Source organism: Cynara cardunculus (assembly GCF_001531365.2).
Source record: "Cynara cardunculus var. scolymus isolate 2C chromosome LG 13, CcrdV1, whole genome shotgun sequence".
Classification (NCBI taxonomy): Eukaryota; Viridiplantae; Streptophyta; class Magnoliopsida; order Asterales; family Asteraceae; genus Cynara; species Cynara cardunculus.
In genome coordinates, this window is record NC_037540.1 from 13089819 (window position 1) to 13102378 (window position 12560).

Sequence of the window (12560 nt, forward strand, 5' to 3'; positions counted from 1 at the left end):
GCCTGCCATGATACTAGCAGGGTGCAATTTTTACATGTACCATGACTGATAAATATAGTTGAGGGCTGCCTTCAGGTGATGTGGTAGGAACCGGTTTCAGTTGGCTTGATTTGAATCTGCAGTGCACCGATTCAGATTTGGCTTCTTGACTCGGTTTGGTCGATTAGGGTTTGGTGTAGATGGGTCCTCATTCTTGTATAAGTTGGTCATGACTCATGGATGACTTAGAATGATGATGATTGGTGAAACTCTGCTGGTTGCATCATGCTATCTCTGTATATCCCCTTTCAATCTAATGGAGATTTTACCATTTCACAAAGAAAAAACAAGAACTTAAGTGGGTACGGTGTCCAATTTTGCCTTTAACTTTCCGTTTATAAACGATACGTTCAGCCTTATGATTAATTATGCAACATCAAGCAAACGAAACCTACAAGATTTAATGTGCCCAAACCAGTAGGACCCCAGTCTGTGTATACAGTTCAGTCATATATGATAACTGTTTTTGTCACCTATAATGTAATTCCGACTTAGTTCTGTGTTCTTAGGTTGGCAGTTCAATACAAGGCTAGCTAATTACATTCTGGTTTTGGCAGGTCAATCTATGTATCTGATTGTCGATGTCAATGCTCTTGCACATACAATGCATTGAAACATGAAGAATTTTCATCTTGTAAGTTTTGTCATGTTGCGTGAAGGTGAGATGTAAGTCTCTGTACGTATTTTGATGGCATATTACTTGTCCTAAAACTTTTAAATCTCTATAAACATGGTGTTTAGTGGAATCGCGGAAGTTTTTTCCTCTATTACTAGTCATTCCTCAGCTCCTAAATCATCGACTGGTTCATATGCATCATCTGAATTGCCGCCTCTAAGCGGTCCTGTTCGTGGTTTCGCATTTCCTGGCTCTAGACGGAAGAATAATTTGAGACTCTCCTCATCGCTCCAAGATTTCTCTGTGTATAGTCAACTTGATCCAGAGGAAGGCAATGTTAACCTTGGCATTGAGAGGATTTCAAATGATCCTACCCAGCTTCATTTGTTAAGAGAAAATGGCGGGACTAGTTTTTCAAAGGAGAAATCACCACCACGGCCTACTGCACGAAGAAAGTGGGTGCGAGCAGTCGCATTTCTCGTCGGCTTGCTGTTGTTTGCTTCTATTATCTACGCGTTGCAACTTCTATATTCTAATTGGTCTAAACAATCTGCCAGATTCTTTGTTGTACTCGATTGTGGTAGCACTGGAACACGGGTTTTTGTATATCAGGCATCCGTCAAGCACCAAAAAGATGGAAATCTTCCAATCTTGTTGAAATCAATACCAGAGGATCCTCATAGTAGGCCTACTTCTGAGAGTGGCCGAGCTTACAACCGTAAAGAGACTGAGCCTGGGTTTGACAAGCTGGTACATAATGTATCTGGCTTGAGCCAAGCAATAAACCCCCTTCTTGGCTGGGCTGAAAAGCAGATCCCTAAGCACGCACACAAGACTACCTCGCTGTTCCTTTATGCTACAGCTGGTGTTCGCAGGTTACCTACTTCTGACTCAGACTGGCTTTTAAATACTGCTTGGTCTATTATGAAGAATTCATCCTTCATGTGCCAAAGAGAGTGGGTTAAAATCATCAGTGGCACAGATGAAGCATATTATGGATGGATAGCTTTAAACTATCATACTCATATGCTTGGGGCTCGACCGAAGAAAGAAACATATGGTGCACTTGACTTGGGGGGCTCATCGCTGCAAGTTACATTTGAGGGCAAAGATTACGCCAACAATGAGACTAGCTTAAACTTGAGCATTGGTCCTGTGGTCCATCATTTAAATGGCTATTCGCTGGCAGGTTATGGTCTTAATGATGCTTTTGATAAATCTGTAGTTCACCTCCTAAAGATGAGTCCCCAAACTACTAGAACAGATATAATTGAAGGAAAAGCAGTCATAAGACATCCTTGCTTGCAGTCTGGGTACAAAGAGCAGTACATTTGCTCCCAGTGCCGGAACGCATTTCAAGACGACCAAAAAAAATTGGGCGCTGAAGGAAAAACAGGAATCCCGGTCCAGTTGATTGGTGCTCCAAAATGGGAAGAATGCAGTGCAGTAGCAAAAATCACGGTCAATTCATCAGAATGGTCAGATAAAAGTCCAGCAATCGATTGTGATTTGCAGCCGTGTGCTCTTCAAGACAACCTGCCTCAGCCATATGGACAGTTTTACGCCATGTCTGGATTTTATGTGGTTTATCGGTTTTTCAACTTGAGTGCTGATGCTCCACTCGACAATGTTTTGGAGAAGGGTCGGCAGTTTTGTGAAAAATCATGGGATGTTGCCAAGAACAGTGTTCCACCCCAGCCATTTATAGAGCAGTATTGCTTCAGAGCACCATATATTGTGTTACTATTGAGGGAAGGGTTGCATATAGAAGACAGTCAAGTTAATATTGGTTCTGGAGGTATTACTTGGACTACTGGGGTTGCCCTGTTGGAAGCTGTGAAAGCAACTTCAACTGGAGGGGGGTTTGATGATTACAAATTATTCGAAATTAAGTTTCACCCGCTTTCTCTTTCTGCAATTTTGTTAGTTTCCTTGTGTCTTGTAGCCTGTGCGTTATCACGTCTTGATAATTGCATATCACGGTACTTTCGTAGGATGAATCTACCCTTTTTCAGGCACAGAAACACCTCAGGGACTTCTGTTCTCAATATATCAAGTCCTTTCAATTATCGGCGCTGGAGTCCCATCATTTCAGGTACATTCGAGTACAATTTCTTGCATATGTTTTCACTAATCTCCGATTAATATATACATACCTAGAGGGAAGGTTAAAATGAGAGTTGTAAATATTTTGAGAACTAGAAACCAATTATTCATGCATAATTCTTGATAAAAAATATTTATTCATAAATGAATATAGTATTCACAATAAAAATTCATGATATTTTTTATGAATAACATTCATAATTATTTAAGACTATTCCTTATGAATAATATATGAAATAGTTGGTTCTCAGTTCTCAAAACTTCTATATTTCTCATTTGAACTTCCCCTTGATGCCTATATGTGGGCGTACACACATATATACAGTATATATAGAGAGAGATAGAGAGGTTTAAATAAGAACAATAATTGAATAAGAGAACACAAAAATGATCAAATCATGGATGATTTTACATTAATGATCGATGCAACGGTGTGCTGGCAACGTGGCCGCAACCACATGTTGCAGCCAGCCAAAGTCATGTGAATCATATGTGATTTTTAGTGTAAAAATCACATGTGATTCGAATGTTTCTTTATTTTTTTTGTTTAGTTATTGTTCTCGTATAAACCTGACACACACTCTCTCTATATATATGTATGTATAAAACGGACTGAAGAACAGTTTGAACTTTGAAAGTTGAAGGTGCTTGAAATACCTTATATTGTAATCTTAATTATCGCAAAGACAATATAAGTAATTATCAGCTCACATTACCTAAATCATAGGATGGTGGTGTAGTTTGTAACCTGCATGTACCTGTGCGTGCACAATCATGTGATGAGATCACAAGCGTGTCAACGTTATATATAAATCCATCCTAATTTCTAAATGTCATTTTAATTATGCTATCATGATTCATTATGACGTCACCAGTTCATGGACCATGCAGATGGCTCGTATAGCCGTTAAGAGCCTGATAGCTAGAGTCGTGTCGACTATTTTAGAGCAAAGAAAAACGGTATAAAATAAGGGGCTGTTTGGTAGTTGCTGAATGATTTGATGCAGAATGATTAAGAGACTCTCACGATATAGTATAAAATGAAATATAATTATTTGGTAATTATTTACAACAAAATTAGGGTGTTGAATGGTTAAAGGAGACCCATGATATAAAATCATTCAGAATGTTTTAGTATCATTAAAAGACAAACTTTTTTTTGTCAAACAAGATTCACCTCTTAACGGAACTATTAAGAGGTAAACAAACAACACCTAATAAAATGTCTACACTCTTATCCTTCATATCACATTATATGTTTTTACTTGCCTTTCTTGTTTTCTCTCTGTTGCCTACTTTTTATCAGTCTTGGTTCGTCTTTTCTTTTTGCTCACACTTATGCCACGTTGAGTATCTTTTCTTTTTGCTCACACTTCTGCCAAGTTGAGGGTCTTCATGAAAGGTATTTCAAGCACCTTATACTTTTGCCAAGACGAGGGTTTGTTTTCTCGATTATACTTTTGAATTGGGTTGGTTTGGTTTTTTAGTTGCCTCAATCGTATCCGCAGCTTCGTGTTCTTCATTTTTTAAAGTATGTTGTGATGATTATACGGGTTGTTACGAGTTCTTGTGTTTTATGGTTTGTCAGGAGAGGGAAGAATGAAGACACCCCTTAGTCCAGTGGCACATACCCAAAGCAGAGCATTCAATTTGCCACTCTACCCATCATCATCTGGGAGCAATGGCAATGGCAATAGCAATAGCAATAGCAATAGCATGAAGCATAGTATTTCTTCAAGTAGCTTGCAATTATTCGACACTAGTAGCACCTTCTACCCTTCCCATCCCCACAGAGGTCAAATGCGCCTTCAAAGCAGGCAGCGATCACAATCTAGAGAAGACCTCAACTCTTATTCGCTTCCAGACACACATTTGTCGCCAAAGGTTTAAGGTACATATCATCATATTCTTAATCAGGATCTGAAATCCCTCGACAGCAAAGATTTTTATGGCAAAGAGACCTACGGATTGGCAATATTCGGCCTCCTTCGTCTGGGAAGGTGGTGGTCTGATTCTTTAGCTGAACCACAAGAATTTATACAATCAATACATAGTTGTCAGGTAGAACAAGGACTTTCAGATGTAAACCTTCCCAGAATATATTATATGTGATTCTTTTACCCTCCACCTCCAGCCAAGATTTGTTATTTGGCATGTTTACTCTATCATAAGAAATGTTACATGCCAATGGATTCATTTTACTTGTAATACAAAACATGATGTTATGTCAATGTCCCGAATTTTTTGTTAAATCTTTATAAGATACGTCAACAAAATAAAATAAAGAAAAAGTGTCGACAATGGCTATAGAAGCTTTAAAACGTGCCTCAAAGAGGGTATCATGCAACTTGCATCAATATCCATTTAAGCCTAAATGTTTAACAGCCTTTAAAGCATTTGCTGGCAAAGTGATGAACTTCAATTGCTTAACATACATATTCTTACCACACTAATTAACATCAAAACCCTAAGAAAAAATAGACATAAAAAATGTTTTGACATTAATATAGAACATCAAAGCATTCTACAATTTGATTCATGTTTTTCCTACAGTCAAAAAGGTTCTTTGATTAGATTAGTCCCACATCAAAAAAATATCCACATTCCATTTCCAGCATTATGGGCTAGCTTCACTAGTCACATATTCCCACCCAGAAACAACATGCCAGTTTGGAAGATACAGACTCAACAAATGACCTGTCTAAAGCTCTGTTTTCTGGGATTCGTTATCGTTGCTCTTTCCAGTGAAAATCCAACTAAATATTTCAATTAACTTACTCATAAATGGCTTGCTTTGCTGTTGCAATTTGGCATTGCATAGGTGATCGTAGCTGTGCTTCAAGTGTGCAGCACCTATTTTTTCCTGGAGGGAGAAAGCATAGGAAGAAAAAAACAATTTAACCTTATAAAACAGAAATAACAAGCCAAAGAAAAGGAATTAGAAAATAAGTACCTTAAAAACTTCAAAGGGACAGAAATCAGTAGCCCCACATCCCTGTTTACAAAGGTAGAAAAGATATATAGTATCAAAGAGAGAACGCAAACTAAAATATAGGTACAATGACGAACCTTTAGAAAGAGAATTAGAGAGAAGTTTAGAAATTTAATCAGCATTTGGAACCATTTTAGCCTTCAAAAGAATCATTGTAGTTGCAAAAATCCAACAATAGAACCTAAACAAAGAACTTGAACATCCCCAAGTTTTGCAAAAACCACCATTTTTTTCCAGGGCATTGTTCTTTGGTATTTCTGCAGGTACAATTGGTTTTTTTTAAACAATTTATCCTAAACAAACTGTCGTGGTTACAAAGGTTGATCACCGATCAAGAAATTTAAACATGATTCAAAGGAAAAGCTTACAGCCATTGGGATCGGTTTTTCATTGTGTAGTACTTGCACAAAGAATTTGCTCGTGTTATTTGCTGAACAGCTGTATAAAACTAAAACATTATTCCCACCAAAAGGTGCCACCGTGCTGCCCCTCCAAGTTCTTTTCTGGGGAGGTTTTGGGGGGAATTTCAAGGGCTCTTCTCTTTGAATTTGGTCAAACTCTGAATGCAATAGCAAATAATGAATTATTAAGATGAATGTAGCAAATGTAGATTAAATAATGAGGTAAAGCTTAATCCATTTGATAGTAGAGGATAACAGTGGAAAACACTAACCAGATCCTTCAAGAAAGAGTCCAATCAAACATGAAAAAGGGACCAACGTCTCTGCATGAGCAAACCGTAACCTTGCCTTTTCATAACTCCCAGGTGCATGTCCTTCTGAAAATGATAGGCAAACAACATAAAAGTTGTGCTCATTGGAAAAAATGTGTCCTATATCATAAATTTATTGTCCATCTTTCTTTTGTTTTTATGAATTGGCGAAATGTGTTATTTAGAGACCATGGGATTGGAAGAGGAACACCAGGACTAGAGACCACAAATAATCTGTACATCAATATCTTTGCAGACAATGTAATTACTAAAAAAATGAAACAACCAGGATAGGGCTTAAAAGAATAAACCAACATATTTGTGATGTTTGCATGTTGATAATATAATTGCACTTCATTTCATATTAAAGTACTTGCTTCTAAATCATTAATGGTTGCATATAAATATCTCTCTCTCTCTCTCGTCATCTCTGATTCTCCGGAACTTACATGCAGTGCTGGCATGAAGATAAGGGTGAAGCAAAATGATGATATCATAGATGGAGAACTAATACTCCCTTAGTCCCAAAAAAGGTTCACTTACAATTCTTAAAAGTTCGATCATTTTACTTTTCAAACCAAATATGAAAAGAATATATATAAAGGTGTTTAATACAAGGGCCTCCTTCTCATAGCACTTCTTCAAAGTTTAATGTATTAGTGAACTTCCCCTCTAAACTACAAGCATTGATGCTGATGTCAATTTGAAAGCTAAATATTCACATATGACATTCAAAATAGAATATGAATTTTTTTCAGGCAGAGAAATATGACAAAATTACCTTCTTTTGCTGTAATGGCCTGCTCCATGGACAAAATGACATCCTCCAGCAATGGAACTCCCATTCGATAATTTAGTGAATTACCGTAACCCTTTAATATGAACATCTCCAGGTCATCTGTCCACTCTAATAATTTTACCTACATAGGCACATGTTTCATCAGCATTTTAAATATATAGGATTTGACAAAAATAACATTCATAATACTGAAGATTTCTCCTGGAAATATAATAATGAATGTACACATTCAGATTATGTTTTTCATAGAGATAATTAATCTTGTGATCATAAAAAGTACAGATGTACCTCATCATTACTGAAAAGATCACAAGCCTGATTAGTTACATTCAACAAGGATGCTTCCTGCAATTTGAGTACAAGACAACATTTGTTAAATAATTGAAATAAATGACTTCAACCACTTGAGACCCAGTACACAGTTATTACCTGCTTGCACAAAAACCAAAGTGTGGAAGTATCCTTTATTGTGAGATTAAGCTCATAACGCGCTGCTAATGAACGGGTAATTTCATCTAATACAGGTTCTTTAAGCTTATGAACAGAAGGTTCCTGATTTTTTCTAAAAGCCTGCACCCAAAGAAAAGCAATTAGGAACAGTCTTTTAAAGCTGCACTAGGCAATTCTGAAGGTCAACGAAGTCTTAGATTCATTGAAACCTGCTTTACTGTTCTTAAGGACTACATTTTGATAGGATCAATCATAATAGAAACTTGATTTCACCATCATATTATACATTTATGTGAACCAAATATTCAGTACTTCCACATAAACTTACAGCACAGGTTTCATATGTCTCAAAAGCAGCATATGGAAAGAGAAACATTAAAGATGACTTCCTGTGGTTAATTAGCAAATTGGGAAGCTATGATATATCATTTGTCTAAACAAGTTTTTAAACCATTCTTAATGCACATGTACTCTCCCAAGGATCATGATCCATGATATTCAAACAAACCACCCTCAATTGAACGCCAAACCCTGAATTTTTACCTATTCGATTTCCCTACCATAAAAGAGAAACATCCCTTACTCCCAACCATACCCACTCATTATAACTGCATATGTTTTTGTCTTACTTCTAATTTTGAAGCAAGATGCAAGTCAGAATTTAATACTTCTGCAATATGTTAAATCTTTATGAGACTAACAATCAGAATTGGGTGTCACCCTAATCCACTCACCTACCTCATTCATTGTGAAATAATGCCCTTGAAGTCCAAGGTAAACACATTCCATTGGTAATAAGCAAGAGCTTATGAGAAGCAATAAGAGATGTCTGAAGCTTAATAATGTACCTTGTAGTTCTGACAACAATCATGAAATCTCAACATTATATCACTTGCGCGGCTTTCACTCAGAACTGCAAAAGCTCGATGCCTTCCTGGTCCAAGATTTCCTCTGCCACTAAACATGCCCATTCCAAATGCCACAGCACTAGCTGATGCCCGCGGAATCTATTTCATCCACGGGAAAAAGCGGTAAAGCTGTCAACTTTTAGAGCAAGAAGAACCAAATCTATGGTTGCAAGTAGTTGATCTAATATCACCAGCTTCCATCAATTAGAAGACTGGTTTCTATGCTTGAAAACCAAACATAACAAAAGCAAGGAAAGAAAAAGGATATTTGTAAAAACAGTTGCACACATTTAAAACAGACTAGTGATCATGTGTCTCTTAATTTTGACATGGAGTGAGAAGCAAGAAGCTTCAAACAAGAATACAATATATTAAAGATAAAACGAGTTCAGAATCTTATATGGCTATAGATCAAGAAAGCGAACCTGAGTTGCCCTTATCAGATATACGTCCGGGTGATATTCATCACTAAACAGTTCCTGGAACCGTTCCCTGACTCTGCTTCCAAGATGATACATTTCATCTTCTCCTAGGCTTATTAGTTCACCACCTTTGATTTTCCCCTTCCATGGAGAACTCCATTCCCGTAACCAGGAAGGAAGTTTCTCCAAAGAAGACCCTCTTTCTTTTGCGCTTTGCATAATATCTTTAAGTCTTGTTGACAAAGTTTCCAAGTCTTTCATCCTTTTCTTAGTAGGTGCACGTGTTCCATGTCTTGCCTGCAATATCAACACTTTCAGTAGTGAAAAGCTTCAGAGACAAGGTTACTTTGATGTGACAATCCTCCAAACAAGGAAGCGCCGCACAGAATACAAAGGTACTGAAAGTAAATTAAATTGGCAGAGCTGCAGATGCCTGACTCCTCGAGTCTATTGATGAAATTAATCATCAAATATGAACCTTGCATCAAAGCTATACCAGCTGCACACAATGATCATTGCAATGGAAATCACATGAGAAACATAACGGGTTACAGTCATATTGACTCCTGCCAAACATATGGAGTCTACATTTGTTATTGGCAAATCAACCTCAATGTCCAAGCAAAGGGATTCACACAATGCTTGTAAAAGTATCAACATATATGTCATATAAAAGGTTGAACGAAATATGATTATCTCACTTCTATTGTTTAAGTATTATTAATCATGGCTTATTGCTGATGATTAATTGTACAAAATGTACCACGGACAACAAACTGTAAGGCATTAAGCTATATCAGCAACAAACTAGATATGGGAAATACCACGAGATTTAGGTGGATAGGAGAACATTTATCAGGAATGTTTGAAGAAACAAACGCATTATCTTTGATGTGTTTTGAGGCCTCGTATCTGCAAAATGAAACATAAACCACTCCCTACGTTACATATCAAGCATTTCATGCAAGGGGTTTTTCAGAAACACCGACTGAGCACAAAAACAACATGAACATATGTTAAATCAAACGAAATGTAACGTGGGGCTTGTGCATTGAATTCAGAACATATGATCCATTTTCCCCCTTAATCAACTAGGGTGCATGAGTGCGTCTCCTAGCTAGACCATGTTGGAAGATCTTGTTTTAATAACATTCCAGTCTCATCCTCCAGTAGATATCTTTAATCCTTTTTATGACTTAACTCATTCAAATCCAAAATTATTTTCTTTCAATCAAATTCCATCGGTTACTCCCAGTTTAGAAACTACCAAAAAGTTCTTACAAGATCATTACCCTAATTGAATCCGAATACCGGCAAGCAAGTAAGATCGAACCTATCGACATCGCTTTCACGTATAAAAGCAAACGTATCTGTCTTATTCAATTTTCGTACACTTGTTCGTTAATTCGCAAAAACAAAAATCACTCCTTCAACGTAAACAAAGGAAAAACCTAAATCATCTGAGAGGATCAAGAGTTCACCTTGTTACGGTGGACAGGTGTTGACGAACGTCAAACGTTTCTTCAGCGGTTGAACTAAATTGAACACAATACAAAACCAGTAGCATGAAACCTATCGTCACCGGTTTCGCCATTTTCACACACACGTCGGGATTCGCCGGAAAGATAAAGATTGAAGTCTAGGACAAAGGAACGAAATGGAGTGAGTTCTTTACGCGCTGTTATAAATTTGACATGGTGTTCCGCGGTACAGGTTAAGTAAAATGTTCCACCACCGATCTAGACGATGATGGTAATCGTACAGTCAGTTGGAGACGCGTGGTAACTAGGCTCTTTAGAACCCGAAAAGATATTTAAAAATATTAATAAGCGTGGGTCTATTTTTAAACATTGAAACAAATCCAATTCCAACTTTACGTTAATTTTTTGAGTAAACTACAAATTTGGTCCCTGAAGTTTTGGTGGTTGTCACACTTTCCCTCTCTATAGTCTCAAGATTGTAAATTAATCATTGTGGCTTGTAAAAACGACTGAATTTGGTCATTCTGTCTAATGACCGTTAAAAAGGCTTGTTAAGTAAGGGACATTATAGTCTTTTCTTATTTTTCTCTTATTTTAAAACAAATAATTAATTAGTATGTTTATACTAATTTATATAATACAATATTTAGTATCTATATACCTAATAAATAAGTAACTTGGATGACACGTGTCATTTTCTGGTGAGTCGTTATCTTATTTTCCTGTCTAAACATGTATCTAGACATAATTTACATTAATGATTCAATTAGACTCATTTGAATGTATCTAGACACAATTTACATTAACAATTCAATTATATTCATTTGATTGACATGTATCATCTTATTCAATCAATCCTACTAATTTATGATGCAATTGATTTTATTCATTGGTTAATTAATTCGTATGGTAACTGATTTCCGGAAAAAATGGTGTTTAATTATAAGTTTAAATTCAATTTACTGATATATTTTCTTTTTCCAAATTTAATTTAATTCTAGTGTTAACTTCATTTTAAATAATTATTGACTAGAAGGGTGCTCGCACAATGCAACAAGATACATCTCGATTTTAGTGTTTCTTTTTCTTTTTGTCTTAATCTATGTTATAATACGGTTTTATGTGGTTTTGAAAAAATGATAATGTTTTTATTTTTGAATTAAATACAAATATGAATATATCATAAAAAATTTAAAAAAATATTGATACTAGTATCAGGCTAACTATTTAAATTTTCTCATTTTTTTGTGTATTTCTTTAATTCATTTTTTTATTTTTGGTTTAATAATATTTTTTTTTATAAAGATAATAATTAAGTATTTTGTTATAACTTAATGATTATCCTAATTATATTTTAATTTTTTAATATTTAAAATGAGATGTTTATCCTGCATTTGATTATGTTTATCTGAAGTTAGTTACACGAATTCAAACATCCAGCTTTAATAAGTTGTACTTACGCACAATTTACTTGTAATATTGAATTTTAAGTAATATGCATCAATAAACAGAACTTCATGCATAAAAAATGGTGTTTAAGAGTTTTTGTCAAATGTTTTATAATATACTATAGATATAGTTTCATTTCTAAATTCAAGTCTGAAGAGTTATACTTCAGAGTTATTTTAAGAGTACACGTCTAAAGTGGCATCGTACTTTCGATGATCATTCATATATGTAAGATAAGTTCCTGACATGATTTAATTTTTTCAAATTACCTCGTGTAATACACGGGATCGAACCTAGCATATATATATATATATATATATATATATATATATATAACCGATAACACACAATGAGAGATCGGCCAAATCGGAACACCTCCCGACTCATTTTTCAGGCGAATTTTTACATGGCCTCCTTCCAAGATCTCCGACGAACCAGCGCCCCTCATTTCACCGTTGGTCACTATCTTTGGTTCCCCTTTCTTTTTCGATGAACACCTACAATTTCTTATATTTTCTTCTTCGGTGACAAATCAAGTCCTTCCCCATCTAAATCACTCGATTTCTCCAGGTTTGGATGTTAGATT

At 35.8% G+C, this 12560-nt stretch overlaps 2 protein-coding genes across 5 annotated transcripts; one reads left to right on the forward strand and one right to left on the reverse strand.

Annotated features, from left to right (window-relative positions):
• Positions 1 to 599: 599 nt before the first annotated feature.
• On the forward strand, positions 600 to 4669 carry LOC112524541 (probable apyrase 7). Its single transcript, XM_025134400.1, has 2 exons — positions 600 to 2750; positions 4350 to 4669. The coding sequence occupies exons 1-2, from the start codon at positions 770 to 772 to the stop codon at positions 4649 to 4651; spliced, it is 2283 nt and encodes a 760-aa protein (XP_024990168.1). The 5' UTR covers positions 600 to 769; the 3' UTR covers positions 4652 to 4669.
• Positions 4670 to 4707: 38 nt separating this feature from the next.
• Positions 4708 to 10845, reverse strand: LOC112524542 (multiple inositol polyphosphate phosphatase 1). 4 transcript variants are annotated; one of them, XM_025134404.1, is made up of 12 exons: positions 10526 to 10845; positions 9869 to 9956; positions 9048 to 9341; positions 8563 to 8721; positions 7694 to 7834; positions 7553 to 7609; positions 7247 to 7385; positions 6427 to 6531; positions 6122 to 6312; positions 5715 to 5756; positions 5540 to 5624; positions 4708 to 4781 (listed from the first exon to the last, which is right to left on the reverse strand). In XM_025134404.1, exons 1-12 carry the CDS (start codon positions 10636 to 10638, stop codon positions 4723 to 4725), a joined length of 1473 nt encoding a protein of 490 aa, XP_024990172.1. In that variant the 5' UTR covers positions 10639 to 10845; the 3' UTR covers positions 4708 to 4722. The 4 variants fall into 4 exon arrangements, with proteins under 4 accessions (XP_024990172.1, XP_024990171.1, XP_024990169.1 ...); XM_025134403.1 differs by lacking the exon at positions 4708 to 4781 and having other exon boundaries at positions 5172 to 5624; positions 6427 to 6528; XM_025134401.1 differs by lacking the exon at positions 4708 to 4781 and having other exon boundaries at positions 5172 to 5624; positions 10526 to 10842.
• Between the last annotated feature and the right edge of the window lie 1715 nt (positions 10846 to 12560).

Excerpts from the sequence above, each read along its gene's own strand:
- LOC112524541 (XM_025134400.1), top strand. The coding sequence starts at position 770 with ATGGTGTTTAGTGGAATCGCGGAAGTTTTTTCCTCTATTACTAGTCAT. Across the intron at positions 2,751-4,349 it reads CTGGAGTCCCATCATTTCAG|GAGAGGGAAGAATGAAGACA; the intron begins GTACATTCGAGT and ends ATGGTTTGTCAG.
- LOC112524542 (XM_025134401.1), bottom strand. The coding sequence starts at position 10,638 with ATGGCGAAACCGGTGACGATAGGTTTCATGCTACTGGTTTTGTATTGT. Across the intron at positions 8,722-9,047 it reads ATCTGATAAGGGCAACTCAG|ATTCCGCGGGCATCAGCTAG; the intron begins GTTCGCTTTCTT and ends TGGATGAAATAG. Across the intron at positions 5,757-6,121 it reads AAAAACCGATCCCAATGGCT|GGATGTGGGGCTACTGATTT; the intron begins GTAAGCTTTTCC and ends CTTTGTAAACAG.